The 25,565-nt window shown below is 42.5% G+C and overlaps 1 protein-coding gene across 2 annotated transcripts; it reads left to right on the forward strand.

Annotated features, from left to right (window-relative positions):
• The first annotated feature begins 308 nt into the window (after positions 1-308).
• On the forward strand, positions 309-25,565 carry KDM4A (lysine demethylase 4A). Of its 2 annotated transcripts, none has more exons than XM_074152847.1 (21): positions 309-455; positions 665-840; positions 1,958-2,072; positions 2,937-3,130; positions 4,542-4,591; positions 5,118-5,221; positions 6,284-6,421; positions 7,348-7,598; positions 8,385-8,575; positions 9,854-10,215; positions 11,989-12,109; positions 12,729-12,907; positions 15,144-15,348; positions 15,638-15,714; positions 16,434-16,489; positions 17,308-17,416; positions 18,359-18,547; positions 19,264-19,434; positions 19,930-20,049; positions 20,688-20,780; positions 21,828-25,565. In XM_074152847.1, exons 1-21 carry the CDS (start codon positions 318-320, stop codon positions 21,966-21,968), a joined length of 3,180 nt encoding a protein of 1,059 aa, XP_074008948.1. In that variant the 5' UTR covers positions 309-317; the 3' UTR covers positions 21,969-25,565. The 2 variants fall into 2 exon arrangements, with proteins under 2 accessions (XP_074008948.1, XP_074008949.1); XM_074152848.1 differs by having other exon boundaries at positions 318-455; positions 8,385-8,551; positions 21,828-25,516.

Below are 25,565 nucleotides of genomic sequence, written 5' to 3' on the forward strand. Positions count from 1 at the left end.
CGGGCTCGCCCCGGCCGGGAGGGGGGTGGGGGGGAGGGGCGTGAATCGGTGGCGTTCTCCGCTGTGAGGGAGGAAAAGAGAGCCGTAGTCCTTGACGGGCAGGCGGCCTCCGCCAATGGGGAGGCAGAGCTGGTGCGGACCCCGCGGCGATTGGCCGGCGGGCAGGGGAGGGCGGGGCGTGTGCGCTCGGTGGGGCGGGGCGGTGGGGGGAGGGGTGCGTGGGGTGACCCGCCCCCCCCCTCCACCCCCACCCCCCCCCGCCATTACACACACACACACCCCCCGCCGCCTCCTCCGTGCAGGGCCGGCCCGGCAACATGGCCTCGGAGCTGGAGAGCCTCAACCCCAGCGCGCGGATCATGACCTTCCGCCCCACCATGGAGCAGTTCCGGGACTTCAGCCGGTACATCGCCTACGTGGAGTCGCAGGGCGCCCACCGCGCCGGGCTGGCCAAGGTGCGACACCCCCTCCCTTCCACCGCCCGGCCCCGGCCCCCTCCGCCCTTTGTGTGCCCCGGTGTGGCGGGCCCGCCCCGGCCCGTTTGGGAGAGGAGGGGGTTTCATCCCTACTTCCCCCGAGTTTTCCGCTTCCCCCCGACCCCCGCCGCGGGCCGGGCCGGGCCGGTGGGCCGGGCGGTGACCGGGCACGTTGCGCTTCCCCGCAGATAGTTCCCCCGAAGGAGTGGAAGCCGCGTCGGTGCTACGATGACATCGACGAGCTCGTCATCCCAGCGCCCATCCAGCAGGTGGTGACGGGGCAGTCCGGCCTCTTCACGCAGTACAACATCCAGAAGAAGGCCATGACGGTCCGGGAGTTCAGGAGGATCGCCAACAGCGACAAGTACGTCTTGCGCCCGCGTCTCCCCGCCAGTGGTTCCTGGGGGAGTTCCCGTAGCCCGAATTCCCCGGGGCCAGGTCCTGGCTACCGATGGGTGCCTCTCCGAGGCCTGGACGTAACGCCCTGGGCAGACGAGGCGTGCCTGTCAAACTGGCTGTGCGGATGGGGACCTTTGTCGCTTGTGTCACCTGGCGAGAGGACGCGTAGCGCCGGCGGAACTTTGTGTTTCTGCTGTGGACTCCTGTCTGCCTTGTCCTCAGCAGCGAAACCATCCAAACTTTTACCTAGACCCTCGAAAATTTTACTGAGTGGTAGGGAAGGGAATGTTCTTGACGTGAGAAAGGAGACAGAGAAGAGATCGCTTTAAAAGGAGTATAACCAAAAGAGCTTTTGGAATAGCAATTTCGAAACGGCGTTGGAATTCCCAGCTGCAGTCAGTCCGCTGAAGCTTATGTTGCCTTGCTAGAGCAGTATGCATCAGATATCTTAAGATTCTGTTTCTTTAATATAATAATTTAATGAAAATGACTCTCTTATGTTATATATGTAATTGTCTAAAACATATATCTATATATACACACGCATTAAGTAGGTGTTAGAGCCTAAATTTGATCCCCTGGTGCTGCACAAAGAGGCCAGTATAGTTAGCAGGGAATGGACATTAAGAGCAGATATTTTGTTGGTAAACTGAGCGTGCTTGGCCAGTTTACTACCAGGTGAGTCTGGAAATGTTTGTTACTTTTGCCGTGGCAGAAAACTTTGGTTATTTTTTTTTTCAAGCTGTTTTTTATATCCTTTCTGGTTTTGACTACATCCTTCCTTGCTAAGTAGCAAAAACTAGAAAATGAAATTGTTGTGACCAGAGAGAGGTGCACAAAGAAAGCAAAAATGAAAGTAAACTGAGAAATGGGGGGAAAGTAATTTTCTTCCTGATCCTTTGTTCCCAAGTCTCACAGGAACGGAGCTGTGGCTGCTCTCACTGCTGTTCTAGGAGGTAGGGGTCTGGCTGATGACATGCATTAAGTATTTTTATTTTAACTTTGATTCTTTCAGTGGTGGCAAAGGTTGGTTTTGACTTGTCAAACTGCAGAGTCTTTAGTATCTTTGTTTTTTTTTTCAGGTACTGCACACCCCGCTACACGGACTTTGAAGACCTTGAACGAAAGTACTGGAAGAACCTTACGTTCAATGCCCCTATCTACGGTGCCGATGTTAATGGCACGCTTTATGACAAGGTAAGAAAACTGTTCTGGTTTTCAAGTGATGGTTATCCTCGTATATTGCATGCCATAAATCCTAATGTAGCGTTTGACTCTTAACTTTCAGAAAGAGTTAATGATAGTGTTAGTAGTGTTCCAGCTCCTGTATGGGCAGGAACACAATAAACCGTATGTTTATACCATACTCTCCATTTAACCCAGGTAGTTAAAGGAGGCTAATAGAGATAATGTTCTAAGGGACCTCCGTTAGAGCGTCAGCGTAATACAGTTTAGTTCAAGAAAGCAAAAACTGCTGTTGCGTAAGTGTTGGTTTTATACTGCTTTGTCCTGAGAGGCGTGTGGGAGTTGGAAGTGTTGATCACTGAACGTGCACAGCTTTGGTATCCACTTGTGCGTGTGTTTTCCTGGGACAGCTCTGTAGCCATTTTGTGTTAGGATGCTAAGCACTAGAAAAGGGTATGCAATCTACTTGCTAGTCACCTAAATTATGATGATTTACTCTTTTTAAAAACAAGATGTTTAGAATGAAAAGTGTTTCTGTTAGAGAGGGTTCAGACATCAGCTCAAGCTCTCGCTGTTGTTCTCTGCTCTGTAAAGTCTGTAGCTTCATGATTATTTCTCCTTCCTAATCATTATGTTGGCTGATAACTTTTTTTTTTTTTTTCCCCTCCACAGAGGTGGCTAGTAAACAATCAGTATGTAGCTAACACCATGAGAAACTTGTTTTAGGTGAACTAGCTAATGCTTTGAGCTGTGCCAGTAGATGGTTTGTCTTGATGTGCCGTTCCACAAGGGCCTGATGGCTTTTGCAACTGTTGTCTTAGTTTTGTGCTTCTGTTTTTCATAAAGCCTTTTTAACGTGAGGCTTGTGTTTTGCAGCATGTAGATGCGTGGAATATTGGCAGATTGAACACAATCCTGGATATTGTGGAGAACGAAAGCGGCATAACCATTGAAGGAGTGAATACTCCTTACCTATATTTTGGCATGTGGAAAACTTCCTTTGCTTGGCATACCGAGGACATGGATCTCTACAGTATTAATTATTTGCATTTTGGGGAACCCAAGTCATGGTAAGATTTTTCTAGAGAAGCTTTTAGATGTAGAAAAACACCACCATAAAATATTGGAGTCAAAGTTGTGATGTTACAAGAATTGACTAAAGGAATTACCATCCCTCCGATCTTGCACTGCAGTTGTATCCGATGACAGGAACAATCTGATGACAAGAAACCTGTAAGGAACTGCAAAGCAGCATATGTCCTCAGTAGCATTTGTTTGATTACCTTCTAGAAAGTCTATTTGCTGTTGTAAAGAGTTCTTCAGAGTTATAATACAGGGTGGACATTCTCTGCTACGATAGGGCTACAACTTGGAAAGCTAGCTTATGATTTCCTGAAGCTCTAAAATGACCATACAGAGGTAATGTGCCTGTTGTCACATAGGCACTAGGAAAACAGGCGTTTTTTAACGACTTTGAAATGTAGCTATTTATCGTTGATCTAAAAGCAGGCTAGCGGATCTTGCTGAGTGGTTCATCCAGTGTCTGAGCTTTCGTGATTGTTTTTAGGGGAGGCTCCCAAATTTTTCTGAAGCATGGGTTGCATTTTAAGAGTGAATCATTCCCTTCTGTTCACAAATAAATTTCTCAAGCAACTTCAACAATTGTTTCCATGGCAGTTTTGTTGGAAGCTAGTATTTTTGGCTGCCTTCTAGTACAACTTTGAAGTAAAAAATAATAGTTAGCGCCATGTGACCAGTGAACAACCCCATGCAGTGGCAATATCGTGGGAACATGAAACAGAATAGTTCAGTCTGATAAACCTTTTGGCCATTTTTTCTTTTACAGTAGTATGTGGAAGAAGTTAATTTTGCTGGTACCTTAGTTTGATTTATTTAACAAGGAACTCCATCAAGAATATAGCACTCTATTCCAGAGCGAAAGCAAGCAAAGTAGGTCGTTTTATTTACTGTAGTCAAGCCAACTAGGAGTTTTGCAGTGCCCATAAAAGGTGTGTAAGGAGGGAGAGATGTAGCCCAGAAAGAGCAGGCTGCAGGTTGTGCACGTTAAGGATGTGGCACTGCATCTGACTTAATCCCATCTTGGTCTGAGGGGCTGAAAGAGATTATTCCATTTTCTCTCTTGCACTGAGTACACCAGCAATTGCGTGGCTGTGAACTGAGATGGGTCAGGAAGTGTTCTTCCCTTTCTTCTTGTAGTTCATGTTTTGTTGCGCAGATCTGCTAATTAAATACATCAGACACTTTACTTCCTTGACTGCTTAAGCAAAAGTCAGTGGAGGAGTTGGTCAGAAATGTAAAAGTCCTTGATAAAGAGTCCTTTGAAAGAGACAGTGTAAAGACGGACAATGTATTTACTTTTTTAAGCAATTAATCCCTTGATGCCCATTTATGATTTCCTGTCAAACTTTGGGATTTTGTCATGTCACTTGAACTTAACAGGCTTGTTCTTAACGACTGCAGGTACTCGATCCCTCCAGAGCATGGGAAGCGACTGGAGAGACTTGCAAAAGGTAATCGAGCAATTCGTGTCCTGCCTTTTGCGGAAGGTGGGATGGGTGGCCTCAGCAGGTTTCAGCTCTTTTAGAGTACTATATGCCTGTAACATTTATAAGAGCACAGGCTGGCGTGACTGAACTGATAATTTGCCTTTTAGAATATAGTTTATATTACTTCTGAGTGTTTAAAATATACACACAAGAGAAATGTCGCATTACAAATAACGCACTTGTGGTCTGCCCAGCCTTTAATGAAAACATCCTTGACTATCGATTATTAGAACTGGAAAGTTATAGCCAAGGGAAGATCCTTCTATGTGTGGTCTTTCTTATGCTCTTTGAAACTGGCATCTGCTAAAGATAAATCTCCAGGAGTTATCCTTTCTCTTCAGTACGCAAGCTAGCACACTTCAAATAAAGAGGTCTATACTTGTAGGGCTAGGGAAAAACGCTGCGTAGTAACTTTTCCTAAAAATTACTGAAAAATTCATTTAGTTCACAGCAGAACAGTAACATCTCTCCTTGCATTTATTTTAAACAGGTTTCTTTCCAGGAAGTGCCCAAAGCTGTGAAGCGTTTCTCCGTCACAAGATGACCCTCATCTCTCCATCAATTCTGAAGAAATACGGCATCCCATTTGATAAGGTGTAGAAAAGTAATCATGGTTATAGTAGCTCAGTCAAGAGGTTCATGCAGCCCTGTCTCATCTCTAGCAGCAGCCAATAGCAGATGCTTAGAGAGGAAAACAGGAACAGGAGGACATAAGGCAATCCTTTCCTGCTGTACCTCCGTTTATCCGGCAGTTGGGGTCTGAAAGAGTTTGGGACAGAAAAATCTGTCAAGAAAAGGCTCTCTCTTCTGAGATTTTTTTTTTTTTTTTTTGTTAAATTTCGAACTGCAACAACATCCTGTGTTAGAATAACTTCACTCCTTGGCTATATATTCAGTGAAGAGAGATTGTTCTTTTTTTGTTTCGCACTTGTCCCCTAGTAATTTTGTTTATTGTAATCCGCTTCCTTGATAGAAAATATGGCTTGTTTCCTATTATTTTTTTTTTTCATTACATTAATAACTTTACAGACTTCTTACTTTCTCAGGTGATAACCTGCCACTCGCCCTCCATACACACACACACACACACATTGAAGATCTAGGCTTTGAGTTGGTATTCAGAAGTACAGTGACATTTGCTTGGGTAGCTGAAGGGTTTTGTTGTCATGAACCTTTGTTAGACAGTGGGGAAATGCTGAAGAGCAGCGGTACAAGGGTGACTGAGAGTTGTAGGTGATAATGAACAGCAAAAGAAAACAGTAGTAAATTTCCAAGTTGTGGGTGGATAGACATTATACTTGGCCTTAGATACTGTTCAGCCAAACCTGTAGCTGTTAAATGCAAGTATCTTTATGACCTTCAGATAGCTTGTTACGGAGTATTTCATTGTATAACCACTTCTGTGCTATTTTGACCAGTTGTGTTTTAGTAAAAACTGTTGAGTGTTGCTTTCTGGTAAACAGATAATTAGCATAAGTAGGAGAAGAGTGAAGACAGGTATCAAGTCTATCCATTGCAGCAAGTAACTCCAACCACCATCTGTGGGTGGGGGTTTCAGATATGCTGCATGAGGGATGTGGGAGCTCCTTTAATTCAGACCCACTGAGTAGACTCCTAAGTTGTGAATAACAGTGCAGTGTCTCAATTGTCTTCTAGGTGACACAGGAGGCTGGAGAGTTCATGATAACCTTTCCTTATAGCTATCATGCTGGCTTTAATCATGGCTTTAACTGTGCTGAATCTACCAACTTTGCTACTCTTCGGTGGATCGAGTATGGGAAGCAGTCTGTACTGGTAAGTGGTCTGTTGCCATCCTATTGCATACAAATAACCTGAATGCAGTGCCTAATGTTCTGCTGCTCATTAAGCCCTGAATGTTTGCTTGAAGGGAGTGAATTCGGTGTTTTGTCCATTTAAGATGTGATGTTTGTTTTCTGATATGGTAACAATGTCCGGTCAGCCTCCTGTTTCATGTCCTCGTTTCAACTATGGATAGCATGTAATAATGTGGTTTTTAGCTTTGTGTAGATCAAGCAAGGCTTCAAAGAAAAGCAGGGACCTGGTTGTCTTCCCAAGGATGAAAGGGTGTGCTTGGTCTTAGCGGTTTCTTGACTCATCAGTATTTAGTCTGATATTTTAAACATTATTCATTGACCGTTTAGCCTGGAAGTATGAGTTTGGTAACTTAAGTCACTTATCAAAATAAGTATCGTGGCTGAACCTTTAGACTGGGCAGTGTTATGTCCCTGTAGGGGTGCCTTACAAACAAGGGTTGTGTTTTTAGAAGTTACATTGAAGTGAATGATTTGAAGCAGTAGTTCTAACCACGCCCAGGTGAGGGGAACCTCTACTGCTCTGGGTAGGCTCAGAGTTACCCGTTATGGTCCCTGGTTTTGCTAGCTGTTTTTATATGACCTCATTTTACAACAGTCAGCTTCTACTAGCAACTCTGTAAATAGGCTGGTGAGCTTTCTTAGTTATCATGATAACATCTGGTTTTCTGTTTTGTTGGTTTTGCTGGCTTTTCTGCCCAGTTTTTAGTTACTTAATAAATGCTCTTTTTATTGCTTGGAAAAGAATCTTGAGAATTCTGAAGCTTAACTATATGTAAATGTGGGATTTTTTTCCTTCAATTCAGCTTCTGAAAGCAAAGTGATACTCAACAATTCTACTCTGCATTTCTGTATGTGCCCTTACTTGAATATTTTTTGTGACTTCAGTGCTCATGTCGGAAGGACATGGTGAAGATCTCCATGGATGTGTTTGTGAGGAAGTACCAGCCAGATCGTTACAAGCTTTGGAAAGCTGGGAAGGACGTGACTGTCATTGACCATACTCTTCCAACCCCAGAGGCAGCAGAGTTCCTTAAAGGGGATCTCATGCAAAAAGTCAAGAATGGGAAACAGTGTGCTGAGGAAATGGAAACGGGAGAGACATGTAAAGAGGAGGTGGACGGGGATGAGACAAAAAGGTAGTGCTTTATACAGTCCTCTGCTTTTCTGTTGGATTATTGTAAATTGGACCCAGCTGCAATTGAATGTTTGCCATTCTGATAGAACAACAGTAGTCAGAGTTAGCAATAATCCATTTTTTTGGGAGTTACTCTTAATTTTTTTTTACTTTTTGAGTCCATGTTGATCATGGTCTGTGGTAGACAGGAAATGCACCAGCCTGGAAGGTAGTCCATCTTTGGACAGGCATCCAAAGCCTGGATTGGAAGTGTGCACCATACACTGGGAGGCCAGAATTAAAAAACGGTGTTTTGGGATCACGGGACAGGACTTGCTATCAAATTTTGGTACTATGAGTACTGCAACATCAGTGTGCAGTTCCTGGTTGCTGAAGGTGGACAGGCTAATCATCTTACATTTTGCAGTTAAGTATTTTTCAGCCAGTGTCAGCTCCTATTCCTAAAGCTGTCTTTGGTGGTTGGTTGTTTTTTTTTTTGTTGTTGTTGTTATTTTGGTTAGTTTGGGGTTTTGTTTGGGGTTTTTTTGTTTAAGGTAAAGAATGCCTGGCTAGAACATTGCTGCCTAATACATGATTAACAGATGCTGAGGAGTCATCCCTAAGGATTACCGACTCTGCTTCTGTAAAGGCAAAGAAAACACTTCAGAATAATTTGGAAATTATTTGGCTTGCCAGATGCTGTCTCATAAGACATTGATCCAAACCAGGCTGTATTTTGTGCATTCGGACAGAAATTAAACACACTTAACATGTTTGGTAACCTGACATACGGATTTGTCTTCTGCAGCGTCCCCAGGCATCGCATAGGAACAAAAAGGCACAGGGTCTGCCTGGAAGTGCCACAGGAGGTGAGTGAGAGTGAGGCCTTCCCCAAGGAGGAGCTGAGCTCCACGCAGTATGAAGCAGACATGACAGAGCCTCGTGAGAGACCTACGAGTGAACTTGTGCAGCAAGGTGAACAAAAGCTCAAACCTCCAGGTAACTGTGTGTCAAGCTTTATCCTGCTAGGAGGGGACAGGGTATTATTCCTCAGGGAGAGAAGCTGCTAGAGCTGAATCTGGGGCACTCTTTCATATGATACTAGCTGGTAGGATGTTGTCATGTCCAAAAAAGCAGACACTAGTTTGTCAGAGCCATGGCAAGCACTGCAGAAATTTACTGTCATAAGACTTGAGATACTACCATTTGATTTTTTTCAAGACCAAAGAGTGCATCCAAAACAATTTAGGTTGTACTCTTTAGTTAAATTTGTCTGCCACTTCTGCCACTGGTTTGAGTAAATGACGGAACCACAGCTTGACCTGTTATCTTTTGTGGCCTATGGATAACTCCCCAGTGAGAATTCTATAAAAAAAATGTTGGGGGAGAGGAAAGGTGTAGGCAGCCATCCTGTAGGTGCTTCAGTGACTGACTGACCAGGTGGGTCATGGAGGTGTTGCCTTTCAGCTGAACTAAAGGAAACAGGAAGCATTGCGTGAGACTTGCTTAAGAACTTGGTGTTTCTAGCTTTTGGCTTTTGCTCTTTTTATTTTGCCTGCCTGCATACAGAAATGTATTGGATGCCTCAGTAGTCTAAGGTCCTCTGTATCCCTGTTGAGTAATGCAACCTGTTTATAGAAATTGCTTAGTAAAACATACGCACGCTTCCTGGCAGCATGTGTCTGGTATGCTGTATAGGTGTTTTATTTTTAATTTTGTAACAAGTAGGCTGGAGGAAAACTAGTGTGGCATGTAATGGGTTGGTTATCGTTCCTCTTAAGGGAGGAGCAAGAGGCCTATGGAACAATATAGGAACAGGGCAAACGTATGTGATACCCCTCTCTAGTATTCTGTTTTCCAGCCCTTTGCAGCTTGTATTTAGTAATCTTCTATTGGTTTGTGGGTTTTTATTTCTCCTAAGTCTCCCATGAATGCTTGTAACCTCTTACCCACAGCATCATGTGGCCTGAAGTTGGGCTGTTTAGCTACAATGTATAAAGGATCATCTCTGTTTATTTTGAACTTGCTGTCTGCTGGTTTTGTTTGATATTCCTTAGCTCTTGTACTGGAAGAGGCAATGAGTAGATGCTTTTATTCTCTGTCTAAGCCACCCATGATTTTATAGGTGTTTGAATTAATGATCTACTCTACGTGACTTAATGTTGCTTTTTGTGTGTGTAGTAGTTTGCTTTCCTGTTTGACTTTGTGCAAATGATTGCACAAATGTTCTCTCTGCTGCCCAGACTTTACAAAATGCCGGTATATCCTTTCTTCTAGATCGTGTAGACTCAGCCAAATTTGAAGAACTGAAAACAGTGAAGCTTGAGGAGGAAGAAGAGGAAGAGCAAGAAGCAGCTGCATTGGATCTCTCCATTTCACATGCTTCAAATTCCACTTCAGTTTTGGCCACTTCGAAGCAGGGTGCAACTTCCAGTGCTCAGCCTGGCTCGCCTGCGCATTCTGCTTCTTCTGACTCTGAATCAACCGATCTGTTGGCAAAACGAACTCTTCCTGGGCCAGCTGGGGTGCTTACAGTCCATAGCTATGCTAAAGGGGATGCCAACGGATCTGACAATGAACAGACTTCAGGAAAGAAAGCCAGTGCCACCACCAGTATGAATGAACAAGAACTGGCAGAGGTATGAATGGCAAGAGTACTGAAAGCCTAAGGGCTGTATTATGTGGTCACGGATTTGCTGTGACACAGCTTCCTACCTGTGCAGATTACGTTTTCCTTCCATTGGTGTTTGCACAGCAGATTGCTTAGTTGTTAATGTGGTTTTTCTAATACCTATGGGTTTTTCTAAACAAACAAGAACTAAGATGAAAGTTTTGTACTCTTACCTCTTCTAGAAAACAAGGAGATCCCTTGTTTTGAGAACTTCTTGAAATTATTTAAGTGCTTGAAGGGAAAGGGTAGCTTTGTGGTTCTGACGTGGTAGTGTGACAGGCTGACTCGGGTCCTTTTATAGTAATAGACACTTAGTTGTACCTAAAATGAACCTAGTTCAATCCAACCTTTGTTATGAGAACATTGATATGTTTGAGGAGTTTTTTTAGTACAAAATCATACACATGTGCACATCTGTGTGTCCCTTCTAAAAAAAGAAACAAAAGGAACAAAAATTACTGGTTGAGAGAATGTAAATCTGAGTGTTTAAGAACTGCCAATGAATTTTTTTATTAGACAACCCAAGGGAAGGCTGTAATAGTTAAAATTTTACCTGGTGGTATCTTTTCAAATTATTTTGTTTCCCTTTTTAAATCTGTGTTTAGAGAGTGGGAGGCCGATAATGGCTATGTCTTCGGAATTCAGGAATTACAGAAACCGAACAGCAAATGGGCAAATCTGTTGATGATTAGGCTGAAACTGAGAATTCTCATGGATGTTTAAGCTAAAGAAGTTCCATTGCTGATACTGGTGTCTCCATTGCATACTCCACACAGGGAAAAGGTGAAATTTTGTATGGGTATAGATCGTTTTCCCCAGTGTGGTGTATTTCAAAACAAATTTTTCATCAGATAGTAACTGGGAATGTTAATTCCATTTGAATAAAAGCATTTCTATTTCTTAGAAGGCTTGTATCCAACTCTTTGTACGAGATCAGAGATAATGATTATCATGCTCTCTTGTGGCTTCTTTTTTGAAAAGAAGAGATTTTAAAAGATGTAAGATGCATTTAATCTAAGATTTGCTTCTGCTCTTAAAGGAATAACAGATTAGAAGAGGAAAAAAAAAAAAGGGAGAGGAGGGTCTTTCATTGCCTTTATTGCCTTACTTGTCAGGCTAGTAGTAATTTTGTCGGTGTGTCACTTCTTTTTACATAAGACTGAGGGAAGAGGAAATAACTATTGTTGTAGTCTCCTTCTTCCAGTCTGTCTGGAAAGACGTCATTGCAAGTAATACGCAGAGAGAGTTAAAGTTTCCTTCATTCAAAATAAGCCTGTTAGTTCAAGAGACCAATGACCTCTGTAAATTTTTTTTATTATTACTATTATTTTTTTTGTTTTTAAATTTGGAATTCAGGTTGACAGCCAAACTGAGGATTTCTCCAGAATGCATGAGGCTTCTTTTCTTGGTTCTTCTAAGTTGAACCATTCTGTCTCTTACACGATTCTTATATAAACGGACTTGCGAATAGCTACAGTGGGACCTGTGAAAAATCTCTATTCTAAAGGCTCAGCAGAGCTAGCACAGCTCTATCTGGTTTTCCCTAGCAAAAGTGCTGCAAGCAGTTCTTTCAAAAACTTGGCTAGTTTAGAGCTGGAGTTAGTTTGTTAGAAAAAATAAAATAAAATGGAAGCATGTGTGCATTTTATGGCGGATTCTTTAAGTTCAAAATAAGCTCCTGTAAAAATCATATCAAAAGGACATGTGCTAATTGACTGCTGAATTGCTTCTCTTTGTCCAGGTAGCGAAGGAGTACATAAGATCAATGAAGGAGAGTAAGAAGTCCAAGGGTCGTCGCCAGCCATTGAGCAAGCTCCCACGCCATCACCCGCTCTTGGTTAAAGACTGCATCAGTGATGATGGTAAGTAAGCCTTGTTTCTCTGGGAAACCGTAGAGAGGGTCTTAGCTTCTGTGGACAGTGTGGGGTATTCCGTGAAGTAACTGGCAATAAACAGGAGTCAGCAAGTGACACCTCTGCATCCTAAACAAGGTGCTTATCTCTTTTATTATTATTTTTTTTTTTGTGCTTGCATCATTAAACTTTTTCTCTCAAATGGTGTTGTATTTCTTCCCTTTTCCATTCTTTGGAAAATCGCAACTCTGAAAGGAAAATTAAACCAGAGACTGTCGCATAATTGCATCTGCCTTAAACATTCCATAATTGATGTAAATATTAATTATTTTAAAAAATAGCCAAAAATGCACTACCAGCTTCTTTGGCTGACAGCCTTAGTCTTGATGTAGTTTGGATCTCATGCTTTTCTCACCCAATAAGCCTATCTTGTGTCTGCACAGTTGCTTGATTAGTAGAAGCTCTTCAAAAGGAGACCAAGTTACTGGCTCTCACCACCCTTCAATTTGATTTCTGGCAGTCTTTCTTTCATCTCCATTCATAAGTTCTTCCCTTATTTAGGTTCATTTGCAAGAAGGGTATCTATAAAAGGACACATAATCACTGAGTTAATGATCTCTTATCATAGAAGCATCAGAGCAACTAACTCCTGAAGAAGAGGCTGAGGAGACAGAAGCATGGGCCAAGCCACTTAGCCAGCTGTGGCAGAATCGGCCACCAAATTTTGAGGCTGAAAAAGAATACAATCGGACCATGGCTCAGCAATCTCCTTACTGTGCTGTTTGTATGCTCTTCCAGACGTATCAGGTATGTAGACCAAGCCTGTTAATGTTAGGGTAGAGATAACTGAATAGGTTGCTGCTGTGATGCATGGTTTTAAAAATGTCATTTTGCGTATTGCCAGTTAACAAAAGCTGTATCAGTGTTTCAGCCTCCCCAATGAAGTGTTCCAGGAGAGCACAACTGGTTGAACCTCGCCATACCTGTGCTGGACTGCCCGTGGGCTCCCAGCTGCTTAGCAGAAGCTTTTGTGTTCTGTGGCTTTTGCTCAAACCACAGAATGGAGCTTGAATGTTGCTGGAGCCAACCATAAAAATCTCACTTCTCTTTTCCAGACTGACACCTTCACTTCTACAGTTTTTTTAAAAAACACTTGAAGTCCACTCATAGAACATGGTCTTTGGGGACCTGGCAAGGAGGAAAACTTTTTACTTAAAAGGATCTAGGGTTGTGTTTGTGGATGGCATAGGTAGAAAGCTGCCTTTACTTGGAGTATATCCATATTGACTGTAGCTATGGCATGTGAACATGTGCTTTAACAAAGTGCAGCTGTAGCAATGCACAGCTTGGGATGGGTTCCAGAACCCCTTTGTCATGTTGACTAAATGCTTAGACAGGAGTTCCACACTGAATTTTTTGCTGTGCATAAGCCACCTAATTTTGATCTAGCTTGAATAGTTGATTGCGTGTTCGACCTGCAACTTAGAGATAGTTTGCCCCTTCCCATACGCTAAGAGTATTTGATTCATTTGAGATCACTGCATGATTATGGTGGCTCTAGAAACATGTTAACTGCAGTTTTGGAAATAAAGACCTCACATTTTTGTTGAGGGTTTATATTGCATATAGTTCTGCATTTCTACAAAACTGATAGGCTACAGTTTCTGTTCAGCCTTGCTATTCCTTTTTGAGAGTAGGTTCTTGTTAGGACTGGAAATTCTACATAGAAGCTGCATAGTACGTGGGGATTTCACTACTGCTGACAGTGTATAAAGTTAACGATTTAAGGATGGTTTAAGTTCTGTTTACATTTAAAACTCAAAAAAGAAGCTATTAAGCAGAAAACTCTAGGTGCAGGTTTTCAAATGTCTGTCCACACCAGGCAGTGAAGCAGAAAGCCTTCCAGGATTTGAGATGCGGTTAGGGTCTTTGTTCCAACTTCAGAAAGTCTATAGCAAATCTGGGAACTCACTTCAGTTACCCATTCAAATAAAAAATTGGCACAAAATGCCAGAGAAATAATCACTTTTCATTTGTGAAGAAAAGTGTCTAGCTGCTTGGAAAAAAAAGTTGTATTTTCTTCAACTTTGGTATAGATTTCCCTCAGTCATTTAGTCTTTTGCTTGATGTGCAACGTACAGTGTAAATCAGTAAGTTTTACAGAATCTGTGAATAAACAAGACTTGTTGAAAACATGTTCATTTCTTGTTTCTTTCCAGCTGTGATCCTTACCTGCACTTCTTTCCATACCTTTTGATGCACTGTAGGAGGGACAGTGCAGCTTCATTCTGCTACTGCGATTTTTGCTAATAATATTTTTAAAAGATTAGGCAAGCTACTTTTGTGGTGGCCTGTAAGGTACAAAAGATGGTTTGAAATGATTTTTAAAGAGAAAGATTCATTTCTATTTAGCTGTTAAAAAGGGTAACTTGAATGGAAGCATATATCTGTAAACTTTACAAGTAATTGCTGTTTGGTTTGACATCGGTTAAAGTGGGAAACCGCACTTTTAATCTGCTTGTTTCCCAGGAACAAATTAGTTTCAAAGCCCATTAGACTTGTGCAGAACTACGCTAGGAAAAAATAATGGGGATTGTAGTAGGTACCTCTGTGTGTGGTCACAGTCCTCCCATACTGAGGTAGAATAAATGTACAGTGTTGGATAGTGGGTTATGATCCTCTGTGTTAGGCGGTGGGGGGAAATGCAGCAGAGTTGTTGCCCATAGAGCGTGAGGTGGGTTTGATGATTCCATCCCTTCTGTCAGAAGAGATGCCGTTTGATGTGTGTCTTGTTGCTCGTTAGAGGGATGCAGTTCAAACCTTACGTTTAGCCATTTGAGTAGAAAATAACTTCATTCTGAAGCTGCAGTAGCTGAGGATTTTATAAACTTAACTAAAATTTCACCTAACCTACTAACTTTTAAATCCAGTTAAAGAAAGAAATGGAGGTGCTGAAAGATTAATGTATGGAATAATGGGTGAGTAAAGATGGTATGAGACAGTTTTACCCGTAAAACTTAAATTCCCTATCCATCCCTTACAGGCAGAGTGTGGAGGAAACAGTCAAAACTCTGGCGTAACTCCAGCTGCCGTGGATGGGAAGATCCGAACCAAACCCCTGATTCCTGAAATGTGCTTTACTACAACTGGCAGTAACACTGACCTCAATCTTTCAACCCCCTACTTAGAGGAAGATGGAACCAGCGTACTCATCACGTGCAAGAACTGCCACGTCTGTGTTCATGCGAGTGAGTGCATCTGGATTTAACCCTAAACTCTAGTGTTCCCTGTAGCAGCCTGTACATCACAGCAAGCCTCTATCAGACTGTTTAATGTACAAATAGACCAAGTTCGGCCCTTATTGAATGCTATATACTTGAATACTGGCCATTGAAATACAGAATTGGCTGCATGGATAACTTCAAATATACAGCATCACCCTGAGGCTCGTTGATTTAAATTCCTGCTTTACTTCTGGGCCCTGGGGGAATGGGTCTGAGTTCGGGAAAGCTCTTACATGGGATATGTCTGTTCTAGGTTGTTACGGTGTATCCCCTGACAAGGCCACTGAAGACTGGATGTGCTCAAGGTGTACAGAAAATGCCTTAGAAGAGGTAAAGTTTCTCATAAGATTCTCACAGGTGGAAGTCTGGTACATCTGGGAACTTGGATACAAAGTTCATTTCCATAACGTGGTGGTGGTTGTTTTTATTTTTTATTCTCTCCTGTGAAAAGAAGGCAATTTAGAGAATGTTTAGGAGCGGGTCTCTTGTATTTTGGTGCTTTTTAATTATTGCAAAGCTGCCAAAATCACTTGAGTCATAGGGAAGATGTTCTATATGAATGTGAATAGCTCCATTGTCTGTCTTACTTTTAGAAATAGTAGGTACCATAAATTAACTTCAGTTAGTAACTAGGGAGGTGTAAACATGTGAAGAAGGCAAGAAGAACGGGATTCCCTCAAAACGCTGTATAGATTCTAGATGAGCAGAATAGGTCAACTTTTCAAATTTTACTGGCTCATGTTTGTTCCACATCCCTTTACGCATCCTCAAAGGATATAGGGTATTGCCATAGTAAAAGGAACCCATAACAAACAAATTGAACAAGTCTTCAGTGGTAGGTCTGTTTGCCTTCCACAGACTTGGGAGTCTGTTGCTGTAAGGGCAGTAGATTTTGAGAGCTAAGGGGCTGATCTGTACGAGGTAGTTAGCTCTCTTCTGACAGTGAAACTTTCTTCTTCCTTGGATGTGCATTTTGAGGAGGAGGTTCTGAAGCAAGTGTACTGCTCTGGACTTCACTCTTTCAGCTAATGCTTTCTTCCTTGTGCCAGGACTGCTGTTTGTGTTCATTACGAGGAGGAGCACTGCAGAGAGCCAATGATGACAAGTGAGTGTTCCGGATTTTTTGATCTTAAGGGAGAAGCTCAATTCCTAGGTAGTTGAGCATAAGCTTTTAAAGCCAGTGTCTGCATTTGGTGTAAAGGAGTGACCAGCAACACCTTTTACACTTTGGGTTACTGTGAGGAGGGCTAATGTAAAGTGTGTTCATTGTGTTCACATACAGCAATCATCATCTCTTCAGCTAATACCTCACTGTCTTCTCTTGACAGTAGCTGTTAATTGCTTTGTATTTTATAGTGCAGAGGTGTAATGTGCAGAGTTGTAATGTACCATATGAAATGAAGGTTCCTGATGAGGTGACATCTCTCGGTACATTCTCACAGAGGATTTTGATTTCTCCATATAATGTATGGCAGCAATGAAGACAAAGGGCAACCATAGCTTTAAGTAGCACAACATACTGAAATTCAATTTTGTGGATGTCCTATGGAGCCTCAGCCTTTTGGTCATGGTCTCAAAACTAATTCAGTTGTGACTGAGCAGTTGCTATGGATCAGGTTTGTGAAGGAATAAACCTATCAGGCAGGCTTTTATAATGCAGGTATGCAACCAGCACAAGCCGGACTAAATTGCCCTCCTGTTAAGCCTGTTAGCAATAGATGAGAATTATGAAGAAGTCTTGTTTTTGCCCCGCATGTACCCTGTTACTAGCAGTAGGAAGGGTGATTATACTGCTAGTTCTCAGTTCTCATTTATCGTGGTTTATATGGCAAACTTCAACAGAACTGTATTTACTTAAACTCCAGAGCGTCCTCTCTTAGCCTAACGGTATTAATTTCTTTTTCCCGTCTTCTGTCCTGACAGGTGGGTTCATGTGATGTGTGCTGTAGCTGTACTGGAGGCAAAATTTGTGAACATTGCAGAGCGGAGTCCTGTAGATGTTGGCAAAATCCCCCTGCAACGTTTCAGGCTGGTAAGGATCACCTGTGCTTCACTGGTTGGGTTTCAAAGTGTCTCTCCAGTCTGTTCGAAATCTGGGACACTTTGCTTATCCCTCAAACCCAGGTTGTCTCCTCTCCAGACTGAACAACTTAATCTGCTCTGTTCTTTGTATGGGAAATACCAACTGTCCCTGTCGCCATTTTTTGAACCTTTCCCTGTTCTGGTATATGTTTATTCAGATGAGGAGCCAGCAAGAGGGCCACAGTTTTCAGTCTGTGGCAAATGGCATTTATGCAGTGGTGTAATGGCAATACTTGTTTTGTTTGTTATTTTTCTAATCCCTAGTATTAAACTTGCTTTATTGACTGCTGTTGAGCCCTGAGATGCTTCAGGATATGAGGCATTTGTATGATGGGTGAATGTATTCAGCAAGAAAGCAACTGTACTTAACTCCTCTTAACAGCTCGGTGTTGAGGGGAAAATGATTTTAAGTGCTTTGCATATTCTAGTATATTACAGATAACATTCTTTTCCTACAACAGCCCATCAGGCCTGACCCAAGTGTAATTGGGTCACTCGTAGTAGTGATGGAATTTTACCTGTTAACTTCTGTTGTCTTTACCCGTTATTCTAATCTTGTTGTGTGTCTGTGTAGCTTTATAGCCAAATGCTGAAACACCCTTTTGACTTTTGTAGGCTGATTTAATCCAAGATCTCCAGTTGCTAGCATCCTTGGGTCGCATGCTTTGTGCATATTGAGCTGGTATATTTTTCGTCTATGGGGTTACTTTAAATTTATGAATTGTTGCCTTGTCATAAGCTAGAATCAGTAGTCTTCTGCTTCTTTTTAATCAGAGAGTGGCAGTGCTCTCAGAGAGATTAAGTGGCACAGTATCAGACTCGTATACCAGTTAGCCCTTCGTGTGGGATAAAAGCTAGTACCAACCAGTAACCACTAGTTTCCTGCCCACAGAAATGCATCTTCTGCAAGAAACGAAGAAAGAGAATTGCAGGTTGCTGTGTACAGTGCTCACATGGTCGGTGTCCCACATCCTTTCATGTCAGCTGTGCCCAAGCAGCAGGAGTCATGATGCAGCCTGATGACTGGCCATTTGTGGTCTTCATTACCTGCTTCAGGCATAAGATTCCATCTCAGGCAGAGGTGAGTAGGTGTGTGATTCCTAGGATTTGAACCGCAGTATCTTAGAGAGACTGAAAAGTGTTAGATTATGTGATTCTTTTAAAACTTCATTGAAGGCTTGGCTCTCTCACAACGTTCAGTGTAATCTAACGGTGTTGATCTTGGATTCTGATCTCAACCTTGCTGCTTCTCTGAGTGGTCTTAGTCAGGTCCTTTATTGTATTTTGCTTTGCAGCCCAGAAGGACTGAGAGCATTACACCCTTCCTGTGGTTGTTGTAATGAGGAATAATATTGGGGTTTATGCTGTGATACTTAATATGCAGGAGTTAGTGCTGGGACCCCAGCAGGATGCATGAGTGGTCATATATTTTTCATGTTTAAGTGATCGATTAGTTTATAAAGTTCCCATGGAGATCCTTTAGCCATCAAACCCACAACAATCCGTTAGGGAATATTTACTATAGAGGCCTTGCATTGCCCTGAAGAATGAAAGCTTAATTTCCGACGTAAATTAAGGACAACAGCATCTAATAGATTAGGCTCTAAGCATTTGAATTGCCAGAGGCAGAACTTTTCTCATGCTGATGATGGCTTGAGTAGAGTTACTCACCTCAGTGGAAATATTTTGCTTCCTTGTCTGCCAGCACTGGAGCTATGTCCTCAACGTATTCTTTATTGAGTCATTGTGTAAAAAGTGATTTTTTTTTTTTTGATTTTTTTTTTTTTCTCTTCTCAGCGAGCTAAGGCTGCACTCCAGGATCTGTCACCTGGACAGATAGTTATCAGCAAGCACAAGAATGGTCGCTTCTATCAATGTGAAGTGGTCAGCCTTGCAAAGGAGACTTTCTATGAGGTCAACTTCGATGATGGTTCCTTCAGTGATAACCTGTATCCAGAGGACATTGTGGTATGTTATGCAGTGGGAGTCTGGCTCCGGTAGAGGGCACATGCTGTGAGTCAGTTCTTGCTGCTGCAGAGCAGACACACCAGGGATTTGGTAATTGTTCCAGCCCTAGGTCATGTTGTGGCTGAGAGGTGTTGCAAGATGACCGTAGGGGTGTTACGTGAGACTGTCTTAGCTGAGGGCGCACAGGAACAGGTGTAACAGGGAGCACAGCTAACCTTTGGCTGTTCAGCAGTGGTAGGTCTGAAAGAAAACTTGCTGATTCTTGCATACCATTCCTGCATGAAGTACTTTGAAGTTGGGCCCACTCTTGGGATTTAAATACAGATGACATAGATGGATGTCTCTCAGCCTAGTTCTCCATCCCTAAAATGGAGTAATTGTTGGGGTGGTGTCAGATGTGACTGGGATGGACTCCCGGTAGTTTGCTGGATCTTCGCAGAAGGAAGCTGCTCACCCTTGTCCTTGTGTCTCCCACCTTCTTCCTTTATGCTATAGAGTCGAGACTGTCTTCAGTTAGGTCCCCCTGCTGAAGGGGAAGTTGTGCAGGTGAGATGGACAGATGGACAAGTTTACGGAGCCAAGTTTGTCGCATCACATGCCATCCAGATGTACCAGGTACAGAATTGTTGTCTGAAGAGTTATCATTCCTAACAAGCTGATCATATTAACAGGGCTGTTCTTAAAGCCAGCAGAGCTATAGGGGAGTCATGCTTAACTACTTCAGGGGAAGTTACTTGGAGTTCTCAGCAATGCCAGATGCTGGTAACAGTTGCTGGAGTTAAGAGCAAAGTGGTTGCTTACAGCTCTACTTGTATCTAGCTACCTACTTGGAAGTGTCAGCTTCTGAAAAACTGCTGGTCTGCAGTTCCTCAGGAATGGAGTCTGCTGTAGCTTAAACTACTTAAAATAAGTTTAGTTTTGCTTTTCTCTGTTTAGTGAGAATGCATCATGCCTTGCACACTTCCAAAGGGATGGGTGTTCAGGCCGTATTAACGTGACCAGCCAGACTGTCTTGTCAGGTGATACAAGAATATCCCAAACCTGCTGGCCTGCTTTTACTGTCATGGGATTGGTGAAGGATTGGTTAAAGTCTGTTGCAGTGTTCATACTTGTATATATATCTTACAAAATGCAAGCGGTAGAAGATTATTTCATGAGAGAGGCCTCTGTGGGAAGGAGAAGGCAAGTTCTGGGTAGCTGTGGGAGGGTTCTAATTTCTGAGACTTCTGGAAGAACTGCTGTCTTTCTTCTAGGTGGAATTTGAAGATGGGTCACAGCTGATGGTGAAAAGGGATGATGTGTATACTCTTGACGAGGAGCTTCCTAAGAGAGTGAAGTCAAGGCTGGTAGGTCAACAGGGTGCAAACTTCTACTGTAGAAGCTCATTTAACTTAATTTGTTCTTGAACAGCAAGCTGAGTGCATGGCAGCAAAAGATTACAATCTGATGCTGTCCTCAGTTGTTGCAAAGCTTGGTGGTTGATCGGGCTACAGAAGCAAAGGTCTGTCTTGCTCTGGAGAGACTTTCATTCTCCTTCTGCGGAGAAGGAAGCTTATAGCACAGAGTCACTGTTTGGGACAGCAGGTTAATATCCTTTCATAAGCTTCATTGTCTATTCCAATTGCAAACAATGGCCAAGTTTCTTCACTTACCCTTTGTTCTGGGAAGCTCTCAGTAGGGTGGCATCAAGAGAGCTGGCCGTTTTTAAAAACTGTGAAATAATTCAGGTGGGAAGGGATCTCTGCAGGTCTCTGCTCCAGACACCTGTTCCAAGGGTGTAACTTTGAAGTCAGACCAATGACTCAGGGCTCTCTCCAGTCAAGTTTTGATGATCTCCAAGAATGAAGATCCCACAGCCCCTTTGGGTCCCTGTTCTGTTGCTTTATTGCTTCCTGCTATAAAAAACATAACTATGGGCAGCATGCAGTAGCGTATCCTGCTTTAGAGCATGATCGTGCACAGCCTAATGCAGACCCTGTTGGCAGGCACACAGGGTGTTAGAGGTTTAAGAAAGAATGTGTCATAGCTGAATCCTGTGACCAGGTGTTTAAATATTCTTGCTCCATAAGGCACAAAATGTACTAGACTGCTTGAAAATTGGAACAGATGAGCATATTTATTCCTTTAAGAAAGTAATTGTGAACTTAAATTAGCTACTCAGTTAAATTTGAAACCTGTGATTCTTTAGATCTCTGATTACAGTTCACTTAAATTTATCCCCAGACTTTTAAATCCAGTTTCTGAGATATTTTTCTTTTTGTGTTTGGTCAGTTTTTGAAGAAGTCTGAACGTTCCCAAGTGTCCTGACTTGGTTCTTTCATACATGCAGTGGGAGGGTGTGGAGGCAGGGATTTGATCTGGGTTCTAGTGACTAATTCTGTTTTTTCTCTTAGTCCATAGCGTCAGATATGCGATTCACAGAGATCTTCGCAGAGAAGGAGGTCAGACAAGAGAGGAAGAGACAGAGAGTGATCAATTCACGTTACCGTGAAGATTACATTGAACCTGCGTTGTACCGGGCCATCATGGAGTAAGCGCTGCCTGTGGCAGAGGACGAAGATGCCCACCTCCCCCAAGGATTTAAACGCTCCAGTACAACAGGCCATATTTGGATGCTTCGAATCCAGGGTTTTTTTTCTTTTGTTTTTTAAGGAAGCTAAAAAGCTGATGCTCTGCAGTAGCTGAAAGGCAGCTGTTGGATAGTGAAACAGATCCCATTTGCTGAAGCTGATGCCTGCAGACTCCTGGTCTGAAGTTGGGTCCTTACTGAATAAGCCAGCTTGGGGGTGTTGCTTTCATCTCATCGAGCAGTCTTGCTTTTTTAATTAGAGACAATTTTGACAGGTGGCAAACTCTTTTGGGAGTTGTACCCAGGAATCTTGGCAGCTGCAGAATAGTATGTTCTGTTGTTCTAATTGAATAATATTCCTGATTTTGGGAGTCTCCCTGGTGACCACACCTGGGCTTTAGCAGGCAGTATTACTGGTGCTTGAAATTGAACCTTTTTTTTTTTATATTTATATCCATCTTTTTGTCGCAAGCAGCTTCAGTCTCTTGTTTCTCAGCACCTCCTTTCTGAGGGTTGAGCTGTAAGCTGTTCAGATCCAAGCAGACAGGAGGTGCTTGTGGGAACAGGTGAAATGTGAAATTGAATCCTATAGGACAAATTATTTAACCCTCCATTTAATATTTTTGTTCTGATACTTGTTTTGACTTACTTAATCATAAGTTTAACTGTAATAGGACGTGCCTCAGAATCAATGAAATCTGTCTGAGCCCTGCACAGTGCAGCCTTCCAACAAGAATAAGAATTCAGCTCCCAATAGACTTTCAGCTCCCAAAGAGTTTCTTTTGAGTTTCTCCCCACCCCCTCTAAGGCAATAATGACCAAAGGGATGGAGTCCTAACTCTCCCTTCTTGAAATCCAAGCATCACAGTATTGGGGATAACAGGGCAGCGGTGTCTGAAGCAGTGCAGTACCTCCTCTGTAACAGCACTGTCTGTCACATGGCCGCAGGCTTTTGCTTACAGCAGCTAATATTGGGTCTGAGACAGATAAAGCATGCACTGAACTGTATGTATTACTGAAAGGCTGCGCAGTGCTCTTCTGAAGCAGGAGTGTGGCTCTGGTGCTGTCTGGCAAAGGTTTATGCAGCATTTTTATGGAGTATTAGTAGGGCGCATCTCAGTTGTGTTGGAGGGACCTCGGTAACCCAGCAATAGGAAGCTGAGTTAAGCTGGGTAGTAGGTGTTCCTGGAGGATGTGCCGACTTGCTCCTAGTAACTTAAGCATTAACACACCACAGTAGGAGCTGTGTAAATATGTGTTCCTTTCCCATTCTGTAGGAAAGGGATTTTAGGCTGTGGAGCAGATTGGACACCTTCTTTTTGCATGGAATGATGGGGTGACTTTCCTGCTGGAGAAAATTATGGTTACATATTCTCCAGAAACAGTTCAAGAGGAGAATTTTCTAGTGAAACAGACCTAATGCATCCCTGCTTCTATAGGGACATGGCAATGTGTCTGCAAAGTCTGGATTTGTAACTTTTTTTCCTTTTGTTACATAGGAACGCTATAAACCAAACTCTCCTGAAACCCCGGTGCATCGATTTGTGATTAGCAATAAAATGTAGTATTGTGTAGTGATACAACTCTTGATCAGAAAAGAAATAAACTACAACTTTTATAAAGAAAATCTTACTTATCCCTACATTTTTATAGGGTCAGGAGGCTGATACGAGTAGCAAAGATTTGCACAACCGCTGTTTTGCGTAGAGGTATTCTGGCCCACTTTTGTGGTGGAATACATCATTCATCAGTATTGGAAGGCTTAAACAGATTCTGAAAGGAGGTAGTGGCTTTCCTTTGGGGTTTGGTTTGTTGTTTTGTTTTTTTTTTTTTATATGTCTAAAACTCCTGGTCTCAGGGTATTAAATCGCTTTCTGATGAATGGGATAGTTGGCTTGATAAAAATTGGGATGTGTTAAGACCAGAGTCTAGTAGCTGCAGTTACTCTGGTCTAGGAAATAGGAATGAAATTGCACTTTGATGTCTTAGCTTGTACGTAAGCCTCTCGGAAGTGATGTGCCATGAAAAAATGTGGAGAAGAGCTGGCAGGGCCTTAACAAACGTGCCTCTGTTGTGTCAGCGTATCTTAAGATTTGGTATTAACTTCTCATAGACTGAACGCTACCTGGGTACTACTGAAAAACATATTCTTCATATCATCTGCCGTTCTCCCTACAGAGAAAAGGTGCCTGTGTTCAGGCTTTCTTCCCAAACTGCCAGGTAACTTAAATGCACCTTTTAGGTGCCACATGCTACATGTGCTGCAAACACCTGGCTCCACAGCTTCATCCTAAAATGATGACCTAGTACGGAACAGCTGGATTTGTTTGGATTGTTGTTCAACTGCAGCAGGTTTTGCCACCCACCTCTAACAGTACTGACTGACTTTCGAGAGATCTTATGCTTAGTATTTGTTCTGGAAGAGGAGTTTTGTTACGCTACATTTTCTGCAGGCTCCAGGTTTGCTCTTGTCAGTTGGCTGCACTGTGTCGGAAACCACTGCCATCGTGCACTCTGAGACAAAGGGCCTTCCCAATTTTTCCATCAGTTCTTGTGCTGCATTGTTCAAATGTGAGCGTGCTTTACCTACTGCAGTGATTGAACTGCATTTTGGCTTCTCTCCATGAACTTAAAATTGGTGACCCTGATGTTTGAGGAGTTTATATAATTTAACTTTGCAAAAATAATTGGGTTTATGGCTTGAAGGTAGCAATAAAAGCTCTTTACAGAGCAGCTGTCTTAAAGGTACCATATGCTTTCAGTTACCTCTACTTTGATTTTGATTGATGATAATTTTCTCCAGTGGTTTGTTTTTGGAATTGTATTTATCCCTGTTACAGCATCATTCCAGTGAGGGCAAGGTGCTGCCAGAGTATCAGCTAGGCAGGTGCTTCTTGAATGTGTTCAGTAGGAAATCATGCTTAATATGCCCCACGGGAGCTCTGATGACCCTCCATAGGTCCATTGCATGTGATGCTGCAGGCAGTAGACCTCCTTACTTCACTTTTCATGAAGCTTCCATCTGTGACTGGTTCAGGTTGGACCCATAAAAAGCGTTTTTAGTATAAACAAATAGTGGCTTGCCCTTAATTCAAGGATGAGCTTGCCAAGCCAGTGATTACTTTTTATAAGGTTTAAAAAGGTGACTGTATTCTTTGTAAAGCACCTGATTGCAGTAATGTTTCTGCTCATGGCTGGACTTCTAGGAGAGCTCTTTCTCCATCAGCAGACCCCAGAGGAAGTACCGTCGGTAGTAGGACCCATTCTCCTTGCCCCTTCTCTCTCTCCCCAGTGTTTTGAGCTGGGTTGAACTGATTCTGCACTGTTTGAGGAGCATAGCCACGTATCCCAAGGCTTCCAATGCATCTCTGTTCTTCCATTCTCTAACTGGGCTCCTGTTGTCTGACATGTCTGCAGTTGTGCTTGTTTTTTTAATGCAAACATGGGATGAAATCAAGACTCTGGTAGCCTGTATGTTGTTTTCAATTTGATCAAGTAATAAATCTAATTTCAAAATGGACAATCTGTAGACTAATTTAAGAACTAAAGCAATGTAACTTGG

The sequence above is a fragment of the Numenius arquata genome, chromosome 8 (genome assembly GCF_964106895.1).
Source record: "Numenius arquata chromosome 8, bNumArq3.hap1.1, whole genome shotgun sequence".
NCBI lineage: Eukaryota > Metazoa > Chordata > Aves > Charadriiformes > Scolopacidae > Numenius > Numenius arquata.

What these genes read in the sequence shown, in the direction of transcription:
- KDM4A (XM_074152847.1), top strand. Translation starts at nt 318, where the DNA reads ATGGCCTCGGAGCTGGAGAGCCTCAACCCCAGCGCGCGGATCATGACC. An exon ending in CCCTGCAACGTTTCAGGCTG is followed by an intron (nt 17,417 to 18,358) that starts GTAAGGATCACC and finishes TCCTGCCCACAG; the next exon opens with AAATGCATCTTCTGCAAGAA. An exon ending in ATGCCATCCAGATGTACCAG is followed by an intron (nt 20,050 to 20,687) that starts GTACAGAATTGT and finishes TCTTTCTTCTAG; the next exon opens with GTGGAATTTGAAGATGGGTC.